The sequence below is a fragment of the Trachinotus anak genome, unplaced genomic scaffold (assembly GCF_046630095.1).
Source record: "Trachinotus anak isolate AG129_WGS33_773 ecotype Australia unplaced genomic scaffold, CSIRO_AGI_Tana_v1 ptg000011l, whole genome shotgun sequence".
Lineage (NCBI taxonomy): Eukaryota > Metazoa > Chordata > Actinopteri > Carangiformes > Carangidae > Trachinotus > Trachinotus anak.
In genome coordinates this window covers 24,889,729-24,915,309 of record NW_027273862.1, presented here as the reverse complement: position 1 = coordinate 24,915,309, position 25,581 = coordinate 24,889,729, and the positions used below count along the sequence as shown (strand labels likewise).

General features: G+C 40.6%; 1 protein-coding gene across 11 annotated transcripts in view; it reads right to left on the bottom strand.

The window, feature by feature from the left end:
- Positions 1–1,856: 1,856 nt before the first annotated feature.
- neo1a (neogenin 1a) overlaps positions 1,857–25,581 on the bottom strand; it is a 155,789-nt gene continuing 132,064 nt past the window's right edge. For 2 of the 11 annotated variants that reach the window (XM_071489221.1, XM_071489227.1), the window contains exons 13-29: positions 25,180–25,324; positions 22,784–22,894; positions 22,417–22,611; positions 21,176–21,271; positions 16,715–16,947; positions 12,271–12,409; positions 10,753–10,860; positions 10,289–10,483; positions 9,055–9,087; positions 8,733–8,798; positions 8,331–8,469; positions 7,948–8,192; positions 7,249–7,341; positions 6,690–6,860; positions 5,355–5,642; positions 4,771–4,907; positions 1,857–4,166 (exon numbers count right to left, since the gene is read on the bottom strand). In XM_071489221.1, the coding sequence (XP_071345322.1) occupies positions 4,014–4,166; positions 4,771–4,907; positions 5,355–5,642; positions 6,690–6,860; positions 7,249–7,341; positions 7,948–8,192; positions 8,331–8,469; positions 8,733–8,798; positions 9,055–9,087; positions 10,289–10,483; positions 10,753–10,860; positions 12,271–12,409; positions 16,715–16,947; positions 21,176–21,271; positions 22,417–22,611; positions 22,784–22,894; positions 25,180–25,324 (2,547 nt within the window). In that variant the 3' untranslated portion in view covers positions 1,857–4,013. Of the gene's footprint in view, positions 4,304–4,770; positions 4,908–5,354; positions 5,643–6,689; positions 6,861–7,248; positions 7,342–7,947; positions 8,193–8,330; positions 8,470–8,732; positions 8,799–9,054; positions 9,088–10,288; positions 10,484–10,752; positions 10,861–12,270; positions 12,410–16,714; positions 16,948–21,175; positions 21,272–22,416; positions 22,612–22,783; positions 22,895–25,179; positions 25,325–25,581 lie in introns of all 11 variants that reach the window. The other 9 variants (XM_071489222.1, XM_071489230.1, XM_071489226.1 and 6 more) reach the window with 9 other exon arrangements.

Here is a 25,581-nt window from a genome sequence, read left to right as displayed (position 1 = left end):
TATTCACTTATTGTACAGTTTGTTCCATTTATCATTTACTTTGTATAGATTTTTTTTGTTTAATTTTAATTTTAGGTGTATTCATTGTCCCCTCTTTCTCCACTATTCTCTTTGTACTTTTAATGTTATTTTACATTATCTCAGGAAAATGTCTTTAAAGTAACAAGTCAAATTGGCTCATGTATTTAACATGAGTTATATGTTTGTTTTGTTAAATTTAATAATGCAGGTATATCCCATTTGTAGCTGGGGTTGTGTTCATATTAAAACTGGACCAAAACCTTTTCAACTCTACAATGTAAATCAGGAATAAAACTAACCTGTTTTTATCAGTCAGATTCCAGTGATATTCTAAGAACAGAGAAAACACGGTATGTCCGGTTAGGCAAACAAATAATAAAATGTATATATTATTAACTAAGAAATTTCTTTCATTAATGGACCATACCTTCATTTACAGATGGAGCTGGTGTCTCTGTAACCGACCTGAAGCGATATGGACAGATGGAAGAACTTTGTTTTGCTCTCATTTAATCTGGAAGCCAAAATGCCGATGAGACTGTGTGAGCTGTGGATAAAACCCTATGTATAAACACTTTATTGATAATTTTATAGTGTAGTGAGGTGAAGCCATCTCATAATCCTAAACTTTGCTTTTACTCTTACATGGAGTCTGAGGTGATTTTGCACAGGAAAACACTGATTTTTTGACTCATGAAATCACACGACAGCAGATAGTAATTTTCTAAATTGAAGTTATTTTCCCCCAGCTACCCTGCATTAAATAAATAAATAAAATTGAAACGCTAAAGCACTTTTTGTAACTCCAATCACACTAATATGAACGGTCCAAGAATGTCTTAATGTGTGCTGGACTCTATTTCACCGTCAGATGATCTTTACAGCATTTCCAAACATCCTTGTTTACTTAACCTCGCTCCTCCAACTTTGTACATCTCAGAATTTTTTAATATAACAGGTTTATGTGAATGAGTTATGCTTTAATTTAACATAATGCCACTTTTCAGCTACATCAACAGGCCTTGAAAGTAACGGTGACTAACAGCCAAATGTTGAGCGAGTCTGTTCCATCAGCCACTCTGGCAGAAAGCCTGTTTCCATCCAGTTTCACATGACTATGATAAGAATACCAAAGCTAGAAATCTGATCAAACAATTAATGGTTAACAAAAGATCACCACTAAGCTCTAGTACATATAACTCAATGACAATGTGAACTATAATTATGAAATGAGCTTTTAAGAGTTTGTGACCGTAGCCGACAAATTATGGCTCATTAATTGAATAGACTTTATCTGAAATACGGCGTCTGTGTACAATAGAGGCTTTAATTCTTCAACTATGTGAGGCTGAACGCTCCAAAATGACAGCTGTCCTTTTGTAAGATTTCACGTTCAAGGAAATTGAGTGTTTTCAGCCAAACTCACGGAGGTAATCCTTAAATTAAGAGCTTGACTACTGATTGTTTTCATCATCGAATAATCAGGCAACATTTTCTCAACCAGTTAATTAACTGTTTCATTTTTGAAACCATCAGAAAATTGTTGAAAATGTAAGAAAAAGGCAAATGTTTACATGTTAGAAGGTGTAACCAGCTTTCTGAAGTGATGAATCTGTTGTTTAAATTGTTGCTGATTAGTTTTCTGTTGATTGATCATTTCAGCTCTACTTGACTTTACCGATATTCATATGACTTAATATACAGCAGGGTAACTGTGCAATACATATACTGTAGACGTTGGGTTGTGTATTAGATTAGATTAGATTAGAACCTACTTCTGTTCAGTCACCGCATGAGCATCCTGATGTTTGATGAAAAGAAGACCAGCAGAAACATTTACTTTGTTAGTATTCATAATAGTTTGTATACACAATGTATAGGAGCACCAATAAAAAAACATCTTTTTTTCCAATCCTTTTTTCATCATTTTTTAAAAAGCCACAGATTTTTTTCTACAGAAAGCAAAGAAAGCTCTGTACATGAACAAGCAACAACAGAATTCCTCATCATGAGCTGCAAAGTAAACAACTCGGCTGCTCAAATTCATATCATCTCTGAAGCAAAAAAAAAAAAAAAAAACATAAAAAAACAAGACCAGCTGCCTGCTGCTTACCTAGGACACTACAATACACAAACAGCGTTTGATATTTAAAACACAAGATATGTAAGAAATGTACTTTTCAAAAATTGTGAAAAAGTGCAATACAGGTTCAACTGTTTACAACTCAATAGATTATTTCCCAAATGGAGTCCGGTCCTTTTTCTCCCCCCTTTGTTTTCAATCTTTTTTTTTTCCCCCAAAAACTTGTTCCTTGTTTGTATCCATAGTTAAAATCTCTTACAGTTACATTGACATTCATGACGATGTACATTTATGAGAAACATGGTATTCACAAAAGTAGAGCAAATTACTATGATTGCAAATGACAAATTTCTTTGGGTAAGAGGGTAATGAAAAACTAGTTTCTTAGATGAACTTTTTTTGTCCTTTTTACATCGGATTTGTGTATAGAACAAGCTTCTTTTTTTTTCTTCATACAAAACCTACCATGTAAAAAAAAATCTGGGAGTCCCATTCAAAAGGCCAACATCTTTGCATCGTATAAGATTTGTAAAAGAACCAGGGCGTGGCATTTGATGAAGACCAGCAGGAAAAAACAGCAAACACACTCCACTGTGGGTAAAACGCACACGTGGTTCAGCATTACAGATATTCTGAAACCAAATATTGGTTTTTGGAAATGACACACACATTCAATTGAACTTCTCGTATAAAAGATAACTTGCTTGTTGCAGGTGATTGATTGATTGAGTGCCATGTGAAGTCTTTTTTTAATTTTTTATTTTTTTTAGGAGGGGTGGGGGTCAGCGCCCTGAGTCCTAGGTACCCCAGACCTGTGAGGAGATACTGTCAAGTCCCACAGAACGATACAGAAACTGCCATGGCAGCGAGTGACTCCGAGAGTGGAGGGCCGAGTCGTCGTGACCGTCCAACATACAAACACGTTGGTAAGGCTTTTAAAACGGAGCTCCCACAACAAACAAAAGACTGAAAAAAGACCTTTTAATGTACAAAGGGGGCAACACAATGCCAGAGAAGAATGTACTGTAGAAACACATCAGGCTTCTCTCTCCTGTTGATATGAAAACTGAGCTTCAGGACTCATTTGTAATCCCACTTTCATCCCAAATAATAATAATGAAACAATGGGAAACATCAAAAGAATGAGGCAGTTTAAAAAAAACAACATATGTACATGTTTATAAGGATATGTGTGTAAAAAAAATAATACAATAACATAGAAAATAATAAAAAGTCATGGCACAATATATGACACAAGGGGGTAAAAAGAAAAAATGACCATGTTTATGAATAATGTAGGCTTGTAAAGGGAGGCTGATATCCAATGTTCACTTCACTGAAATTGCCCAATAGATATACAAAATGCACAAAGAAAACACTAATCAAACAAACACTGTGTGTAGACTGCGTCGCATGAGCACCAACATCAAAACCAGCATATTTTTGGACTTTCTCCATTTGACTTGACATTGAATCAACCGTTGCCTCATCTTGAGTGAGCGTTCGCCACAAAAACCTACCGTACGTATTTTTGCTGAGGAAAAAAATTCACAATCTTCCGGCTGAAAGCGACCAATGTTTTAAAGTTCATTGTCTCTGAGAATGGTTCTTCATAAAAAGATGAAGCATCTCACTTTTCTTCCCTCTCATGGCAATCTCCTTCCTGAGACTGAGCAAGGTAAGCCGAAAAAAGTTCCTAAGGTTCAGTCTTGAGTTTTTTTTTCTCTGCAGGGGGACGTGAGAGTTTTCGTGGGTACAAGAGGCCATTTTGTGTCCACTAGCCTCTGGCTCCCAAGGTTTATGTTTGGGGGTGTTTGTCTGATTTTAGCGTGTGTGTCTTTCTGTGTGTGTATGTATGTGTGGACGACAGAGAAAGTGTGTCTGTGTGTGTGCAGGTGTGTGTGCATGCTCATGGCGCTGTGGTAATGGCGTTCAGGTCCTTCATCAGGCCCTCGAGGTGGGCCATCTCCTCGGTCAGCTCGTCGGGCTCGTAGCTCTGAGGGAGAGGAACAGGGTTACTACGAGGGGCGGGGGAGGGGCAGGGAGGGAGGGAGGCAAGCACCTGGAGGGAGGGAAGGGAGGGAGGAGAAGAGAGGAGAGGAATAGAGAGGAGGAGAGGGTCAGTCAGGGATCTTTCGCAGAGGCACAGGGGGAGTCGAATGGGTGGGGTGAGGCGAGATGGGGGATGGGTCAATGGGACTGAAGTGTCGTAAACGACAAAAACAAGAGGAGGCAGCAGACAAAAGCAAAACAACCAGAACCAAGGAAAAGCACGACGTCAACAAATGATCAACAGCCAGTCAAGGATTAGGACATGGAGTTAAGATTCAATGGTAAAAATCAAATCATTCCAGTTATGGGTTTGGTTAAGATCAGTCATTAAAAGTTAAATGAATTGATCAAATGCAGCCGACAACACCACAAAAATGGTGAAATTGAAGTTGGAAAGAATAAAAAGAGAGAAAGAAAAAACAGAAAATGTGGTTAAAACCAATATCACCGTATAATCCAGTGCCCAAAAAAACCTGACATGGATTTGGAAGGAATGTGTGATTGGTATAATTTAAAAACACAAGACTGAATAAATGTTAAATATTTACCACCATTTGGCCTGGCAAAAACAGACTGCATTACTGCAGGCAGCCAGTGTGGGGGGCTATACTCACGCTGTCTACATCCTCCAGCATCTTGCTGGTCTCTGGCACATCAGGGGCGTTGGGCACATTGACTATCATTGGCGTTCGTGTCCTTCCTAGTGTTCCAATGGAGGCTGTTTTAACAACATGGGGGTGAGTGGGAGGCCCTGAAAACACAAAAATACAAGAGTCAGTGAAGGCAACAAACACCTGCATCTTGAGATGATGGTTAGATTAATACACAATTAAATATTTCAATGAAAATATAAGAATATAATTTTTTTTTCTAAATTGACAAAACAATAAGAGCTTTCCATTCTGTCACACAGCATTAAATGTAAAATTCATTTCAAAATGAATCAAATCACAATACTGAAAAATGGAAATTTCAGCATCTATAATCTACTGAGGAAGACCAGCTCGAAAGCTCCAGAACTGAAACTGAATGGAACTTGTGGTGAGTGTTTTGTCAACTGTTGTTTCCTAGATCAAGAATAAACCTAATCTGGTCACTGTCTGAACAGCCTGGATGACAGGAGACTGTTTTTTCTATCGTGATCTGACCGAAGTTTAAGTGTGTGTGTGTGTGTGTGTGTGTGTGTGTTTCTCCTCACCAGTCTGAGTGAGCAAGGGAGTGCTGGGCAGGGCAGGTGACTCGTATGATGGATGGCTGGTGGCTGGGATTGCTGGTACAGCGAAGCTCTTGAGTGGGTGAGCGTGGGCGTGTGGGTGGGCTGAGCGGTGGGGGGGCAGGTTGCTGGAGTAGCTGGGCTCCTCCTCTGTGGTGGTGGAGCCGTGGTAGCTGCCCTCAGGGTCGGCCAGGATCTCCGAGGGGCAAGAGACCTGGGAGGAGGCCGTGGCTGGGGGGAGAGGTTCTGAATTCGGGGTGTTCCTCACCGACTCTGGAGAGGGGGCAGACGGGGGGGAGGGGGTACAATGAGCAGAGGGGTTTACAGTCTTTCAGCTTTTGCGTTCACAGGCCAGGGATCCAACCAGCGTCTTAATGCCTTTATACAAGTTTAGTGGAAGAAGCTTTTATGTAAAGAGACTTTAATACAGATGTCCATCCTCCTGTATCAACTTTGTAATATGTGAAGTGGCTCTTTCCTAAATACACTCAGAGAACAATTCACTGGAGCCTAGTCGATAATGGATTCATCAATCAACAGGAAACTTTCAACAATTTTGATAATCAATTCATCTTTCAAATCATTTTTAAACAAAAATGACAGAAATGCAACAATTTCAGTCTGTGCACATTCGAAAGTTTTGGACGATTTACATAGTCGACTTCGGCTCTGGAAAATTGTGATGAGCACTTTTTACTTATTTCATTATTATATTATTACATTATATGATTGATCGCCAGATTATCTGATAATAAAAATAATTGTTAGTTGCAGCCATACAATGCACTTATACATTCAGTTGTCAGTTTATTAGGTACACTTAGCTAAAACTAATGCAGTCTAATACAACAGTCCTACAAAAAATCCTTCCTTCATGAAAGTTTTAATGTTCAGTTCATGCTGAAACTGTTTCAGAGGTGTTGAGTTTGTGACCAGCAAACTGTTTTAGTATTTTTACTTTCCATTCACTTTATACTGATCTACAAAATGTTGATCAAAACAATAATCTATCTGTAACTCAACAACAGCGAAAAACTGAAATCACTGGCATGTCTGACTGCATTTTTCATGGTTCATTTTCTTTCTTTTTTTTTTTTGGTAAAAGTTGAGGTGAGAAGAGGACAGCATAAAAAAATACACTGAGAGAGCAGGGAGGTCAAAGAAGAGGGGTTAGCGACAGTCTGGAAAACTAAAATATGAATGTGACAAAATGGAAGCTGCATGTGGATGAATGAGCAAATGAATGAGTATGAGCAGATGTGACTTCCCTGTCCTGCTCTGTGCGTCAGCTGTCCAGCAGAGGACAGTGTCTTGTCTCACCTGTAGAGTCCACCCTGTCTAGATGGGAGATGGGGGTGGCACAGGCGTGCGGGCGTGGGTGCCCACTGCCCTGGTGGTAGAGGTAGCTTCGTGTTGGCGACGCCAGGCTGCCCATGTGATAATGGTGGTGATGGTTATCAAGGGAATGGATGGGGTGAGCACTAATCACAGCTGTGAATGGAAATGGACATGGATACACACACACACACAGACAGGATGAGATGTTCAACCAGCTGTAATAATGAATGTGGATGTGGAAGTATTGCTGGTGAGTTACACAGACAGGCAGCTTTCTGTAATAAACACACTTCAATATCCTCCCTGTCAGTCACCAAATTCAGGAAGAAAGAAATTTAGAAAAACAAACAATAAAAATGAACATTTTGTGGGAAGCATGAAATGGACTTGTTCCCTCGATTGGACATAAAAATATAATGAGCTATATTTGAAAATTGATTATTCTTTTCTGAGCTCTAATTCTAAAAGCCAACATTTATCAGAACTCTCTCTCTCCAACTCTCTCTCTCACACACACACACACAAACACACACACACTTACGCTGAGGCGGCTGTGCGTCAAAAGGCATCATCATTTTAGGCCTCATCCCCCGTCGGCCTGCTAGTGTAGACATGTTGTCCTCTGATTCGTGGCCTAAAAAGTACGATGGAAACCAGCCAATAAGAAACAGCTGCTACTCTCTTGCTGTTTTTTTTTGCGAATGATCCATCTGTAGACCTCAGGATCCTTAATCTAATTGTTATCATTGGGTTTTGACTGCACCTCTAAATGCCAGAATACTCTCACACTCTTTTGTTGTGAACTAAATATATTGAGTGGATTTACTGAGCTTGCAGGAAGTTGTAGTAGTGGCAGTGTGTGCTTGCAGCACTGCAATAATGACAAGTAATGGGCATTATGTATGAAAAGCATGAAATGTTTTGCATGATAATCACAGAAAAAAACAACAGGAAAGACAAGTGTTGACTTGTGAAACAAAAACACCACCGCAAATTCTCCAAGACTCCTCCAGTCATGCTCCTGGAAGCAAACCTGAGGGTATTAGCACATTTCCTGCCTAAAAAAACCACTGTATTCATAGTCAAGCTCTCAAAATGTAGTTTCCTGTCTGCCAGCAAAACTCAAGAAGTTTGCTCAGTATTATCATGCATGTGAGCTCAGGCAGCACGGGCGACATTTCCCTTTGATCTCTTTCCCATAACATCAAATATTAAGTCTTCCCCGTTGGGCAGGACTGACCACGATAGGAGTTGCGCCTCTGCTGCAGGTGGGGGTTGCTGTCCAGGCCGCTGTCAGCCGGGGTGATGTCCTGTGATGTGCGGGGGATGGGAGTCTCAGTCATGACTGGGTTGGGCTCAGGTGACTTGTCCATGGGTTTGAGTTCCAGCCTCTCATGGTGAATCCAAAGATCAGGTGGCTTCAGGTCCTTGGAGTTTCCCTTGTATTTGTGGGAGCCGTTTGAGGACTTTGAGGCGGCCCGTTTCCTGCAGAGGAGAACACAGGTGGTGATGAAAATGACACAGTGGCTGAAGTGATGAAAAGTTAAAAAAGCTAGAAGATACATTTTAGAGAGAGAAACGAAAAGAGGACAATAAAGGTTATGGTGTGACTGAGTATCTTACTTTTTTTGGTGGGATGTGGTGCGCCTTGTGCACAGGAAGGCCCCCACCACCACCACTATGATGGTGAAGGCTCCCACTGAGATGATGATGACAATGACCAGGATGTGATTTTCACTGTTACTTCCAACCCCTGATTTACCTCGAGAGGAGAAAGACTGGATTAGACTAGAGAGACATTTATAAATACACAGGGGGGGTTGCTAACAGGGGAAAGTGCCACATCTACTCAAACTACAACAAAAAGATGGAACCACAAATCAGCTCAAATTGCCAATTTCTAAATGCACTGTCAGAGAAATAGGATCTAATTTTCATCTAAAATTCCAACTGCTCTGGTGTCTGACTGACAGTACGATAGCTGAACAGGACAGTTAAAAAAGACGGGTGGGAGGAAAATCTTACCAACTGCAGTTCCAGGGTCATGTGGATGCTGGCTACCCGGAAGCCCTGGCTTCGGTGGATTTGAAGCTGATTCAAAACAGAAAAAAATATGTTCTACTGAAACTGTCGAGTGAGAATATGGTCTCTTCTACTCTAACATTTATGCCTCTGTCAAACCTTCATGAGATACACTATCATCTGAAAATTACAAATACAAACAAACTGATGTTGCCAGTCATGCAGCCCAAGTTTTCATCAGCCCAGAAGATGGAAATCTTTAGAAAGAGAAATACATGAGGTGCAGAGCCAGCAGTGAAAGATACAGTGTGGAGGGGCAGTTTACCTTGGTCATTAGCCATTTTGTCAGAGGACTCAGCTTAACAGGCCAAAGGAGAGCAGGGAGGGAGAGACAATAAAAAGCAAAAAACAGGTTAGCTGAAAAGAGCAGCGAGGGAGACTGAATTAAAGCACGAGATGGGAATTGTGAGGAGGAGGAGGAGAAGGAGGAGGAGAGGGGCAAAACTAGAAGAATGAGAAATAGTGAGAAAACCAAACAGCAAGAGTGTACCTCACACACAGCCAAGCTGACATTAGGAGCAAAGCATCTAAATAAAAATTAATGACTGTTTGCTATAAATCCAGGTCAAAAGTCCTAAACTACTTTACTAAACACCCCATGAGTAAACATTTGCTCATCAAAATATTCAGATAAACACAAAATAAAACAAGGTGTCTGCAGCACCATTAAACTGAACCTAATTGACTTCTTGCATTAAGAGCTGGGTGCAAACTGCTGACTAGACTTTGCAGTAATTTGGTCATCCCAAACCAATAAGCAAGGCTTGGGAAACATGCCTGTCTCAGCTCTCATGAAACTTTCTCACAGCAAATTCATCAGGAGAATCTGTCTTAAGTGTTTACTGGAAAAGTCAGGACTGACACATCATATGATTTGTTGATAGTTTAGTTTAGAGAAAAAAAAAACAATACTGGCTGAGCAGCGCATTGTTACACATCATCAGTTTGGGATTTTGAGTTGTGATCTGATATAATAACAAAAGGTTTTGTGTGATGAAATATTTTAACCATGCAAACCATTTACCAGATCATACTTGTTGTGATATGAGGACCTTTGTTGTGCCAGTGAAAGTCAAACCTTTAAGCTGCGTTAACTGATATAACTAAATAACAAACCCAAAGCCCTGACATATCATTGTCTGATGAAGCTGTTGTGGTATGTTTGACAGCTGTCTATTTACACATCCATCAGACTCGGAGCAGAACATCAGAGCATCATTCGCATTCATTTGAAGTTGTGTACCCGGCTTGTGAAAAATCCAGTAAAGCCAACATTGATTCTCCTTTTAGAGCTCATCAGAGAGCTTTTACAAAAAACATCTGACTCGCTCTTGACTTTCTTCACCAGCTAGTCTCTCACTTTATGATACATATAAAATATACAACACGAAACACAAAATGGACCCTGAGATGTATCATAATACTTTCTTTTAACATGAGTGGGCCATCGGGAGGGTGCAACTTCTTATCTTGGTCTCTAGCCCATCATGGAGACTTACTCTTTGGAGTACGGAAATTTACGGCCTCAGACATGGGGCCCATGCCCTTTGAGTTACGGGCCTGGATCTTGAAGTAGTAGGTGGTGTCCAGCGTCAGCTCCTGGATCTGGTGAGTCAGACGGTTGCCCACCACTGGTTCAATAACCCAGTCATGGACCTCAGCATTGACATCTGTACTGTAGTAGATAATGTAGCCTACAACAGGGAAGGTGAGAAAGACAGACACAAATTCTTTAACCTTCAGTGGATTTAACGCTGTGCAAAGTAAGAACTACAATTCAACTACAAGAACATTTTACATATGTTAATCAGTTCGTGTGGATCAATTCTCAGTCTAAAGGGGATTTCATTAGTCAGCGTTTTGTGGAGAGTTGTTCCAAAGACGTCTAAATGGTTCAAATTAAAGAGAGCAAGTCAGAAATCTTTCTTCTTTCCATCCAGAAACACCGGATTTTGAGACTCACCAGTGATCTTTCCATTGGCCTCAGAGGGAGGCTGCCAGTTGACAATTATGGTGCGAGGTTTGTTCTCTTTGCTCACCACAGTCACGTCCTTTGGAGAGGAGCTGGGAACTGCAGAGGGGATTGAGACAGGACATTTGTTGTGTTGACAAGGGGGTCAGATAAAGGGTCAAGATGGAAGAATTTTTAGTTTTAAATTCATCAACATGGTGGACTCACTACCTTCTTTTCCTAGAAGATATGAGCAAACTGTGTGTGTGTCCTTGAATAGCACATATTTTATGTCAGAAGTGTTTCTCCTGCACCCAAAAGCAATCTATAGTTTGTTTCTGTACTTGTACTTGTGTATGTGTGTGTGTGTGTGTGTGTGTGTGTGTGTGTGTGTGTGTGTGTGTGTGTGTGTGTATGATCCCGTATATACCATCCCTTTGAATACCTGCGAAATAAACCCCTGGCTGGGCTGAAATGAAAACTGGCTCTTCTCCTCTCTTTTATAAAAACAGCACAAAGTTCCACACCAAGTAAATTTCAGTTCAATACTGCACACATGGAAGTGGATTTAAATAAAATTTATTTGTGTTTTTAATGTCAGGTTTATTGTGAAGCATCTTTTAACGCAGCATTTACGCTTTACAATGAAGTATGGGCACTGACGCTTTCCAGCTTGCAAGTTATAGTATCCATTAGGTACACAGTGCTGCAGGAATCATAAACAGATACGCAGGGCACGGTATAATTTCAATGGTCGTTTAAAGGGACTTTATATTGCTATGGGTAATTTTAACACCTATACAGTCAATTTATACGATTTTAATTCAGCTGACTCAGGGGAGAAAGTAATAATTCACTGTCCTACTATTACTGTGCAAAACATAAGGTCATAAGAAGTTGTGCCCATGTAAGATGAACAGAAATGGAACAGAGAAGCAAAACCAAAATTAAATGTGTTTTGTCTCTTTAAGCTTGAACCCATAAAAGAGTCAGGTCTTGGTTTGTGGCTCTATTGCTCCTCAGGTCGAGACCCCTGGTCATCAGTCTGCAAATCCAGAGAAAAATGTGAACAAATAATTATTTTTGACACATAAGTGCATAATTATCTATTATTATTTTTATTCTCATTATCATCATTTATTTTACGATTAGTCCGTTGCGCATTTTGATTTTGGATCGAGGCAGGGTTAGTCCAGAGCAGTGCTGAAATTATGTCCCGAAATCACCAAATTTGCTGCAGGTTTCCTCAGTTTCACTTGAAGCTAATGTGAGGTTTATTGATAAATACCTTTGTCTGTGTGTTTGGTTTATACTGTGCAGTGACAGCTTGATTTTCCTCAGGAGTGTCCTCTCCTTCCAATTGTGCTGCAGAAAATGAAATATTACTCCCAGCCCGCCAGGGGCTCGATAAACTGGACATGCTCTTCGTTTATGTCCTTGTGATCATGTACATCTTGTGTGTTTCTGCACAGTTATTTGTGTGTGTGTGTGTGTGTGTGTGTGTGTGTGTGTGGGGAGGGGAGCTCCTACTGGTCTCGAATGTCGTGCCCTGTGCAGTCATGCTCCATGTGCTGGTGCGGCGGCCTTTGGTCACCATGACGGAGAACTCGTACAGTGTGTTGGGCTTCAGACCCGTCACCATGTGGTTCAGGCTGGTGGTGTTGGCCATCTAGGGAGAGACAGGCAAACACACACACACACAACAAACAATAAATATGAATTCAGTTTGTGTGATGGCAGATTACATTTCACCAAACACCGATCAAGTCTCCAAGGAGTCAAAAGAGAAAGTTATTAAAAAGTTACAAAAGTTATTCTCGAGAATAAACTCATTTTATCATTTCTAGCACTCTAATTACTTTTTTTATTGATACGTCTGTGAGTCTGCTGATTTTGTTTTAGGCTATAAAACGTCAGATGGTGAAAAATACCCATCATAGTTTTGTAAAGCCAGATTTCTTGTTTTCTCTGACTAACACTTACAACCTTAATATATTAGTTTCATTCCAGTTAAGACACAAAAGTAGCAAAATGTAAGTGAGAAGCTGGAAAATGGAGTTTGTGACACTTTTGCTCAAAAAACTTTTAAAGTGATTATTCCATTATCAAGACAGGTGTCATTTATTTTTGTGTCCATCAATATCCAAAGATAATTAACAGTCTGAATGTTTTAGGATACATTACACATACTGGCCATGAAGTAGAACCACAACCTTTTACATTTTGTGATGTGCTTTATCATGTTTGGTCTGAAATACAGTGTCACACAAAGAGAAGTGTAAATAAGCTGTAAAACCAATGTGGCAGATTACCAACAAGAATGTCTTACTGGCTTCACAAATACATTTCATGTTTGAGTGGAATTGAAATCTCTAAATTACAGTCAGCAAATGTAAAGTCTTGAGTTATGTAACTCATGTCATAAGAAGAAAGCTTGAGCCTGCTGGGGGTCGCAGCAGCACAGAGTCAGGCCCACCGGTCTCTAACAGTCCTATCTATAACGTTGCGTGCTATGACAAAGGTACAGTTCTCCAGCGGGGGCTGTCAAACAGAGGGCAGTAGGATAGGAAGAGAAAACACTCTGTTCTTTAGAAACATGCAGCCAGTTTGAGAGCAGTTGTCTCTTCAATAATGTACAAGCTTGTCTGGGTTCGCTCTAACAGAAGACAGGACATGACGAAGAGCAGCATTAAGGTGAAAGCATTACTGTTGGTTAGACAGCGCTTGACAGCTAAGCTACCATATATACAGCAGGAAGTAGTTTTCTGAGTCCACACTGCACAGTTTATAAAAAAAAAACTAACAGACTTGTTAATGTCTTGGATTTAGTTAATGGGACAGAAACATAATGAGCCAGTCGAGTTCTTTAATTACTGTCACACTGTGAGAATCAAAGCAGTTTAAGCATGAAGCAGGCTGAGCTGTATATCATGTAGTTGTGGATTTGCTTTCTGTTTGTGAATTTGTTGCATAACATCATAATCACAGACCACCTGTCCTGTTGTTCCCTTTCATTTTGCTCTGATTAACAATTAATAAATCATAAATCTGTTTCGATATTTGGCAGGAAATGGCAGGTAGAAGCTTGTGTATCAAGGCCAACCACTGACAAAGTGCTGAGTGTGAGCATCCTGTACAAGATTTAGCTGCTCTGTGTGTGTGTGTGTGTGTGTGTGTGTGTGTGTGTGTGTGTGTGTGTGTGTGTGTGTGTGTGTGTGCACGCCTTCTCAGTTAGCTGTATAAAGAATGCACTGTCAGATCTACATCTTCTTTCTCAGTTTGTCCTTTCCTTGCTGAATAATTTAACAGTAGACGCAGGCCTTTATCTGAGCTCTGCTCGGTCACACGTTTGCACAAATGCATGCAACCATGAACACACACCCAAAGACACACACACGCACGCACACAGTCATCCGGTATTTGTAGATAAGCAATCATCATAATTGAGCTGCAAGAATTAGAAGCTGAACCTCAAACACTGTGTTTCAGGCTCGGCTGACTGTGACTCACTACAAATATTTGTACTCTATTTAATACATTACACTCAGGCGCATGACTGCACACACAGTGACATTAGCTTTGCATCTGTATGACACCGATCACAGCAAATCAGTGTAATATTCCAGTGTTGCACTTCATCATTTCACTGACCGTCAACTCTGGAAAATGAGCTTTTTCAGGATAATAACTACTCAACAGAAATTAAATGATGACTAATCCGTTTTATCACCGTTTCATTACTCAATCAAAAATATACCTGTTTCATTTTCTCAGATGTGAGAATTTTTGGTCCAACAAAAACAGGCAATCTGAAGACAGTTTCAGCAGAAACGATGATCATTTAATGAACAATATAATACTGATATTAAAGTTATAATCCTCAAGGTTTTCATGAAGTTCAACTCAATTTTTGGTATTTACAGCTGGCAAGGTCTTTGTAATGATTTCTGCCAGTGAATGTATTTTCATTCAGTAATTCAGTTCACATGAAACAATAAAAGTACATAATCCAGTGTTGGTGTTTTGAGTGTTTTTGATATCAGCCTCACTGTTTACTGTTCACTCTGTAAAGTCGCTGAAAGCATCATTTCCTACTGCTGCTACTGGCAGAACACAGAGTGGCTTTAACTGTGACGCAGCCACAGGAAAAACATCTGTCACCATGATTAGCACTGACTGCAATTGCTCATCAAAAATGCATCTACAAAACAAAACATTTTGGGTTGCTGTTGCTGCTGCTCAAAACAAAACGCGTTTGTTTGGCTGCACTGTAAACACACACACCACCTGCTCCTCTGTTGTATTTCTGACAAAGAAGCTGCTTGACGAGCGTCAGCTGTAGCATTAGAGGGCGCTTTCTATTACAACTGTAAACCACGGGTGTCCCTAAATTACCCAGGATGTAAATCTTTAGGATTATAACTTTGACAGATAATGAAAATACTACTGTACAGTCATCAAAAGGCTGTAGCCTAACTCACTCTGTTGACGCCTTTATGGTTTAATTAAACCACTAAACCTACAGTTCTAGACGGAGATGAGCTGACTCAGCCAATTGCCGAGCTGAGCCTCCAGACAATCTTTCAAAGGAAGCAACAGAGGAAGCACTTTACCAAGCAAACACAAAGTCTGTTAATATCCAGCTGCTAAATAACTTGTTTGTATAAATTCTGTTGACTTCACTTCTATGTGACTAATTCAACCTAAGATAATGTTGACATGGTTGCAAAACATTGTGTAAAGTGACCACTTCTCTTCCTCACGCTTTGAAAGTTGGATGAAAATAAATTATTGCTTGGGTACAGATACCAGCATTATGCTTTCACTGTGCTTCGAAACTGCCGTGGAAATACTTTGTTTTATACACTACCGGTCAAATGTTTCAGAACACCCCAATTTGTGTAGTGTATATTGAAATTATGTAGTTCAAGTCCAGTGAATAACTATAGATCAGTGGTAGACAGCTCAAGGTAAAAAAAAAAAAAAAAAAAAAAAGTTTAGGTCACCAAAAACCTGAATAGAAAACAGGTCTTTTTTATGGATGAAGAAATTAACTTGCAGCTTTCCTACAACAATGAAAGTAAATGAAGCCTTGAAGGTTAATGCAAACTGTTCCTCCAGGTTGATGACTTACACCCCCTCTGTCTGTACAAAGGCAATATTGGAGCAAATCTTTACTACACGCTACACCCTCTGATGCATTATTAGGATAATACTGGTCTGCAGTATAGTACTGTATGTTGATATCAGAATGGTGAGGAAAAAAAAAAAGTAACAAAGGAAGACAGTGTGGTTGGTCAGAGTTTCATCCTACTGCAAGATAATGAGCCAAAACAGAAGAAAAGAACCAGATGGTGGCTTCACATGATGGAGGACCAGCACAATCTCCAGACCTAATCCCCATCGAGCTGGTTTGGGATGCACTGGAGAACTTCTCCAACAGTGCTAGGACGAACTTTCCAAACAAGAATGCCAAACATGTGTGAATTTAGGATTTTTTCTTTATTATTTCTTTGTTCTATGCTTTAACTTCAGGAACACTGAGACATTAAATCATGTAAATGTTTCAAGGTGTTTGAAAACTTTCAACCTGTAGTGTATCCTGACATGATGTTAATTTTTTATTTTCAGCATCAATACATCTCTATGCTAAGTGTAGGTCTGAGGGCACGCACAAAGTCCCACTGCACTGAAATACAGAGAAATCGTACAGTATTAAATGAAGGAACAGTATTAAAGTTTGATCAGAGTGAAATGATTTGAGATTTACTGACTCAGTTGTAAACATGTTAGTTGAGCATAAAAGTGCTGAGGTAAACCAGAAAAAGGTGAATGAGCTTCAGCAATAACAGGCCTGAGTTCACTCTGAGCACAAAAATTAAACTGTTGATGAAATCATCCTCGGATGATTGAGAACAACACGATGAGGTTCGATACAATCCGATACTTTTAAAACTGTAAAATGATCTCTTACCTTCACTTTAGTGTTGGCAGGGATGTTGGTCTTCCATCGCACTGTGTAGTAGCGGTTATCTGTGATCTTTTGGTTCTTGGGCAGCGAGTTGTCAGCCCAGGTCACCCTGATGGTGTCGTGGCTCAGCACGGAGGCTTGAACGCCCACAGGTGGCATCATGGGGGAGGGGTCTGGTACTGGGGTGTATGGAGCATGGAAGAGTTCGTACAGGTCAACATCGGGGTCTATGGGGTCTGCACATCAGGCAGTAAACCCATATGCATGCACACAAATTAAAATGACCAAAATTAAAACATAAGGAGAAGCGTGGCGTGGTTGATCAGGCAGTGAAGTCAAAACAGGATGCAGGGAGGGAAAATGAGGTTAATGAGTTAAAATGAAGGACAACGATGAGGGAGGAGGAAAGAGGTAAAGAAAGTGCAACAGGGATGGGATTGGGAAGGGTGAGGAGAAAGAGAGAGAAGATTCTATTAGAAAAACAGACACTGACCTCTACAATAAGACGGATCTACAGACTTGGTTGCTATAGAAGCTACTGTACAGTATGTGGTGTTCTATCAATATCTACTGTAGCACTACAGAGAGAGAGGAACAGATTCTCTATTCATAAGAAAAGACTACAGTCAATGGGAAAAGTAGAGTGAGAGCAGATCCCACAATCCTATAGCCAACTTTTCAAACTTGCACATCAAAGTATTGAACCAATCTTTTCAGAAAGATGCAGCACTAAAATGTTTACATCACAAGCCTATTCACATTTCAATGCAAAGTGGAGGAACGGAAGGACAGTGAAACAATTCCCCCTGTGCAGAGAAATGTTGACAAGGTGGCATCATGTCCTTGGAAAACTGTGGAAAGAATATTGGGGCTTTAAGTAATGGAGCCTGCAGGCAGAGAGGAGAAAAGGAAAGGGTCACGGACAAGTGATGGTTGGATGTGCATGTGCTGAGTCCTGTTTCTGTTCTGAGGCTCAAAGGCGTTGGTTGAAAAGCTTGCAGTGAAAGGTAGGGCTTGGTATTTCTCGTCTATTGCAGATTCCACAGTCACTCTTTGAATTAGTACTAAATAATCACCAACATACATCTCTCCTATAAGAATGACAGTACAATCATAATAAAATGTAAAACTAATAATCCAACTACATTTTATTGCTTTTTTATTTATCAGCTGCTGTGTTGCATGTTCTAATTAGTACCAAACAAGCATTATGGTGTCCTGTATGTTATCTTTACTAAAATGAGTCTTCTCTATTTATTATTAAAAAGACCTTTTGAAATTTTATTTTGAAATTTTTTAAGGTGACGATGATGAAATGACACAAGCCTTTTGCCTAAGTCGCTTTTAAAAAAAACAAAACTATTATTATTAATTTTCACCGTCTTTGGAAAACCTATAATTAGACAGGCCTTCAGTAAGTCACATAGTGTTATCATCAGTTGACAGTTGATCATGTCTTGATTGTAGCCATGTCAAAACAGTGGTAAATGTTAATACAGTTAAAATCTTCTATGCTGGCATGTGTCATTTTTTATTAGGATATGTCACCATATAGTTAATTTTCTAAAATAACCATATGAAAATTATTTTTTTTAACTAATGCCATAAAAAAATACTAAATCATACTGATGTAAAAAAACAAAACAAAAAACCCCCCAAAAAAACCATAACTGACTTGTGATATTATCCACAATGCTAAAAGCAGTAGAAATCTGATGGTTGACACATTGTCTATCTGTATCTGTCTGACTTTATGCATATGACATCATATCCATATGTTCAGCAATTAAGCTCTGAATTCATTCAGTGCTTTTCACCTTTAAGGCCCTCATACAAAGCACAGTCCAGCACTTGGACACAATAAATGGTATGTAGTATGTTGCGTAGCAACAACCTGTGGCTTAACTATCTGATTTTGTCAGTGACTGTGTACTGTACGTGCTTGCACGAAGACCACTTGACTGTATGTGTATGGTGCTTACATCCCATAAAGCCCAGTGTGTAAGTGTGTGTGTCTGTGAGAGGGAAACAGGGGCTCCAACAAGCAGCTTCTGAGCAGCATACTAGGGAGAAACTCTTCAAGATGGCCCCCTGGCCACTGGTTTCACTGCTCCTGCTTCTGTCCTCAGTTTGGATGCAATGGAAGGAAAAGCTCTGGTCAGTCACCCGTGATGACACTCCTCCTCAATCACTTATGGGTCCTCTCCTCTCCTCTCCTCCTCCTCGCTCTATTTGACACCTCTTTGTACAGGGCTGCCCTCATTAAATTCCCAAGATTGAGCCAGAGTTTCTGTGTGTGTGTGTGTGTGTGTTTATGTGCACGATGGAGATCCAAGGATTCATGTGGTTGTGGAGAGACTGAGATTTTTGGAGCTGCATTTCTTTACACAGCTTGGAAGTATATAGCCTTCAGTATTAACAACCAGAATAAACTCTGGCAAAGGGGCTGACTTACCTTTGTAACATTTTACAGATGGGGTGAAATCCTTCATTTCCTGAATATCAGTTAATATATCAGAGTATTTTTAACATATTCAACCTCGTACTCTCTCAACCTAAGTTCACCAAGTTTCTCCTCAGTTTTTTTTTTTTTTTCAAAAGTAAAAGTACTATGTAGGTCAGCTCGTCTTTTTAATCCCGTCTTGAACAAACTGGCAGGAAGGGAACGCGCCCCTGAGGATTCAGCAGCAGACGATGGTGGTGGGCTTTGGTTCTGCTTTGAGAGGAAACTTTTGGATCTGACGAAGGGTTGCCAAAGCCACCACAGGGGGTCTGCATGTGTGCAGCGCGTGTGTGTGTGTGTGAGAGGATATGAGGAAGAGAGAGTTTCACAGAGAGAAATGTACAGTATGACAGTGTGCGGGTGTATGTGCACACTTAGACTGCCACCCCCCCTTGAAGCGTGTTGACATGATTCATGTCATCCAGCATCCCACCCCTCTCAAGCTTGGCGGTGCAATAGTGCTGCAGCGGAGACAAACTGGAGTGATCAAGGCTGAGCAGGGAGGTGGGAGGCTGGATGGGAGAGGAGGCGGGCGCAGCCCACATTCTGCGACACCCCAGGGAGCATGGGCTGGTTGTCTTCTGACACTGTCACATAAACTGTGTGAACCCTTCTCACATGCAGTCTAACTGGCAGTGTTTCACACTTAAAAGCAGACTGCATGGGGACTTAAGTTCTATATCGAATTGTTAACAGGGTTGTGATCTGAGGCTTTAAGAATTATGGGTTGTGTGGGTGGAAACTAAGCTGGATTGTCCATATTCTCTAGACAAGTACAACAAAGCTGTTTCTTTCTATTGTACAGAGATGGCAAAGATAGCTGTGTCACAGAGCCTGACTGACTGACTACTAGAATTTTGAGGCCAATACCACTATTAAACAAATATAGTACAAATATAATTAGGACAACAACTCTGTGGACAAATGACTGAACTGGGAACATGAGGCAGGAATTGAATCCATGTCACTGTATTGTTTCTCTTGTGCTGTGTGGTTTTTTTTGTCTTTAATGGACCACGGTCTCATCATGTTGTGTCTCATATGTCTTTGGAAAAAATTAGTTTACAAAATCCAGGAACCTTCACCTCACATAACATCAACAAACATTTTCAATCTTAAAATTTGACATTTTGCAACTGAAAAATAAACTTGCTCTCTGATGTACCAACAGTTTCTAAATCACCTTAAACATACAGTACCTTAGGCAATACTGTCGTGCAATCTTGGGCAAAAATATGCTGCTGTTATCAGTTGGGCTCTGCATTGAGGTACATGAAATATTCTTTTGCTGGATGAAGCCCCTGAAGGATTGAAATGTGGCTTGTTCTGGCTAATAAAGTTCAGCAGCTACAATGCAACATCTCTGCTTTTGCTTTACTGAATCTGCTATCCTGCATCTGGCCTAAATATAGGATTGGATGTGTCCCTTCTGAACCCAGTATGTTCTCTGATAATATCTCTGGCTATGCTTTCTAGTTAGAATATCTGCTCCATTAATATATGAGGAGCCTATCCGATGTAATCTACTATCAGGATAACTGGTAATCTAGGGGCAAAATTTGAATTCGAATTTAAAAAGAGACTCGAAGAAGAGAGTTAATTAGAGCAGTGAGACTCCATGGAGTCACGTGATCTCTTCGGTAATTTGGAGTCCAGACACAGTCTGTCTGATATTGATCTCAGGAGAGTGAGCAAAGAGTCAGTCGGAGTCTTTTTTTGAGGGGGTTAGTGACTTGTGACTACAGCTGTACAGTGTGAGTACTCTATATCCCATAATACTGTTGTGTATGAGCAAAAGGGAACACAGTTAAAGGGATTTAAGTTTTTCCCATAGATTAGACAATACAAATGAAATGACTGCATTCTTGCTTTGCAGTGTATCACAATGAAAGAGAGACACCATATTTTCAGGTAAGCAGGTAACAGCTTGTGGTGTAGATTCAGATGGTCGTAGCTCCTACCTGACTGTGGTCTGGTGATGGCGCTCTCATACACAGGAATCCCCTCACCCACGTTATTGTAGGCCTTCAGAGTGATCACATAGTGGGAGCTGGGGTCTGTGAGATAAAGACATAGAGCAGTGAGAGAGATGAGAAGAGAGAGAGAGGGATGAGAAGAGCGAGATAAATTGATGCAGCCATCTAATCAAGCCAAAACTCTCGAGAGTCTCGACTCATAATTGCAATATTAGCCAGAGAGAGTATTTGAATACAATCATCTCTCTCACTGTGATTGTAATGAGGGCTTTAATTATGCATATATAGATATTTTGCAACATTTCCTCCCTTAAATCTCTTGAATTTTTAAGATGGTTTCTTTAACTCATAATCCACTTCCAGACCCCTTCCTGAGCCTTTGATTACTGGTGCATTGCTGATGGCGATTAATTATGACATTGATAAAAACCAATGACAGAATGTGACTGGTGTAATGGACACAGTAGGACAAAAATGGATTTTTCCATAGAACAAAATCTGTAATTGTGTCGTGAGATCCCTCCTTACTGAAATAAGCTGCTTCCTTGAGGTTTATTAAGAAGCTGTTTGATCTGAATACTGAACATTATCTGTGCCAATTTCTCAAGGGTTCAACTCGTCCTATGCAAAACAAAAAACGGCACTAATGCAAGAACAGAACCCAGCAGAACTGTTTAGTGAAGTAAAACTTTATGTTGAAGTTTCTCTTGGTTTGATGACAGCAAGTGTGAAAAATCACCAGAACTAATTTGCTTTATTCAAACACTACGGCCTTTAATTACTGTGTCCCCATTAGGCCAATCTGTGTAATTAGTGGCTCAGGCCTGTGGTGGAGAAGATCTCATTAATTCTCTAAACACTCGCTATGACCTACAGATGAATCGCTTCATAGTGTTTGTGTGTCTGTCTGTGTATGTTTGCTCATAAGTCATTAAAATGTTTTTATAATTGCGTAATGACTTTATTAGAATAGTGTAAAATGTGGGAAGAGGTTAAATCATGTAGATCAAGTAAGAAAACTGTACTGTAATGATTTAAATACAGACAAGGAGTCCCACAGGTCATGACTGGTGGTATTTGACAGATGACCTAAAATCCTCCAAAGTAGTTGTGTGAGTGATGAAAAAAAAAAAGAAAAAGAAAAATCAGTATTTCAATAAAAACAGAACTCAAGCCATCCAAACAGAGGCAAACAAAAACAATCATCCACAGTGGTTTGTTCTTACCAAGGTTCTCAATCGTGTAGTAGCGCTGCTTGTAGTCTACTTTGATGGTCTGAGCATGGGGGCTGCCGATGCCATAGCCGATGGTGTAACCACGCACCACAATGTCCTGGTTCTCTGGCGGCGTCCAGCTCACCACGATGCTGTTGATCAGTGGTCGGACATGCAGAGAGCTGGGCTGGTCTGGTACACGTGATTCTGGTGAGGGAAATGCAAGAAAAACTTTAGCTGAGTTCTTCAGTTCCAGTCGAGAACCAGCTGATTGAATGATGAAAAAGACTAGTCACTGAGCAGTAAAAAACACAATCTGAAAACCAGCTGACTGGTTCTGGTTCAGTCTGTATGAACCGAGTAAAGCAGCTGTTTTTACCATCCAGGTCGCTCTCAAATGTCTCCGCCGTGGTCCAGTCGGTGGCCGGTCCCGTGCCGTTCACCGTCATGGCCGACACCCGGAAGGAGTACTCTGTGCCACGCTCTAGACCTGGACAGGCAACACAAGCAGGTTAGGATTTAAAGCTGGGGTGTTTAGACTGAGCGGTGGCCAAACTGAATCTCAAGTAGCAATAAAAAAAACTTTTCATTATAAAAAAAACACACTCTTTCTCAGGCTTGATTTGATTTTAGAATTTACTGGTGCTCTCCACTCGGCTGGTCAAGTGGGGTTTCAAGTTGCAGACACAATAAATATTTTGAAAACACAAATATTTTAAACAGATGCCCAACACCTCTGCGCACAATTTAAAGAGAAAATCTATAAGTCTGCCTTGGGAAGGATCGAGTGAAATTTTCTGTGGTGCAATTAATTCTCTTTTCTACTCGATATCATGGAGGTGATTGAGATTTATTTTTCACCTTTGGTAAAAATGTATCTCCCATCTAGAAGAGTTGGACAGCAGCAGCTAGCGTAAAAAGTGTAAAACTTAGGAGCTAAAAAGAGTAGAAAAACAACTTTCTGAGTCTGGATTCGTTCATATTTTAAAGCTAAGCCTCCTTCAGAAAGAGCCGATTCACTGCTGGGTGCCAGATTTGGTATTCAGAAAAGAGGGGAACGCCTGCTGACAAATGATGTGTTGCTGTATTAATTTGCTGTGAAAAAAAAATTTCATCATTGTCATATTGTCCCATTTGCATGCTACATGCTAATCCTGTCGTCTTTTCTCTCTGTACCCCCTATTCTGGGCCACCCTTGGGGGTAGCTTCTGAAGCCTGCCTAACCATCCTTGCCTCCAAGGCTACAACATCTCCCTCTAAATGCTTTTGAACCAACAAACACTCCTCTGTTTCACCCCCCAGAATGTTCTGAAAAATCAACTTTTAAGTGTATATTCTCTTTGATGCAGCACACAGCATGAGGCCGGGCCACTTGAAAGTTGCTGAGACAACATCTAATATTAATCACCATTGCTGTGTGTCTGTGTGGTGATATTGTGCATATTTTGGTGGTAGCGGCGGGTAATGTTAGGGTACAGTGAGGCGTGTAACTCCACCTCCGTATTTAGATGAAATCTAGATGTTGATTAACAGACTAACTAGAAATAACAACCCAGACATGTCTTCAAACTCAAGATCAAGATTTTAAATATTGCAGCGTGTCAGAAATATTTCACCATATTTCACTCCATTTCATAGACAGATGAAATGGAGTCTGGTAGCATAAAAGCTTTACTGTCAATTTGTCTGGATTAAACTAAAGCATTGAAAGGGAACATTACTTTTATTTCTAGGTCTGCAATCCTAAATTATCATGTTCAACAATCATATGAAAATATATCCATTTGCAGAAAAGTGGTTTGAGTCAAGGGCACAAATTACTGTTTGCTATCACCATTTCTATATCCCTGTTCAGCCTAAGTGAACCAAGTGGACAGCTCTAAATTTAACTGTGAACACACCTCAAGACATACTGAGGACACAGTGGGACACAGTCACGCAGGCCACATTTAGAGGAAGTCTGGGATCCCTTTGTCTGTACTGTAGTGTAGTGTAGTGTAAATGTCAGGATGTCCCCACCACTACTGGAACTCCATGTTTGACTTTTCAGCCTTTTTGACACACACTCCTCCCCATTTCTCTGCTTTGTCACTTTTCTTTTTGCATTTATCCCTCCTGTATGCAAACAGTGACAATATTTCTTTCCTGGAGCCATAGGTTTTATGTATTATGAATGTTTCTGTTCTTTTTCACAGCAATCAATGTTGACCATCCATAACTTCAAACTATCGCTTTTACCCACTTATCTCATGCAGGTTTGGAAAAGGCTGGTGCCTCTCCCAGCTTGTACTGTTTGAGGTCCACAGTCTATCCCAGGGAGTCAAACTTTACCCACAGACAAAACCAAATATGAGCAGCAAAGTGAAATTTCTCCACAAACGTTGACTCGAGATGCATTTAAAATGTATTTTAATGCCAAGTGTGAACTGTTGCCTACTTCCTGCTGGATCTACATCTAGACACAAACTGTATTTAACTGGATGTACAATACTAGGTCTGAACACTAAAGCTCTACAGCTTCTCTCCACCCACTCGTGCACTAATAAATGCACCACATTTGCACCCACCTGCAGGTGATCGATGGAAAAGTCTTTCTGAGAAACTGCGATGGAAGACAACAAAGCTGGAAGATTTTGATTTGAGTTTACCAAACGCTTTGTCACAACATTAGCCATGGAATATAGTGAACATCTCCGACTGATGATACAGCAGGTACAGTTTTATTCTGACACGGGCTGGTAAAGTTGCGCTAACTGCTCGATCGCGGTCCATTACCATCAATGAGCTTGCTAAGCTGGGTGCCTCCGGTGGTCTCGGCCGCCTCGCTCCTCCTGGATCCTTTTCGGTATCGGATCTTGTAGCCGGTGATCTCCCCATTCTGGGCGTTAAGGGGAGGGGGCTGCCAGCGAAGCATGATGCTCTGAGGGGGGAAAATCAGGACAAGAGTCAGATGAGACAAAACATCATGTTTAGCACATGTGGAACCATCTGATTTTGGGTCTGCAGCTGTAAAGGTGACCTCATGGTTTAGCAGGTAGCATCACACGTTCTCACAAACCTTGGCATCTGCAAGTTGTGTTAACGCAACTCAGCAGGTTTACTGTTCTGTTTGGCAGAGACACTGTCTTACCTGTCCCTCCCCTCCACCTGACAGTGGTGCAAAAGGGAGGGCCCCGC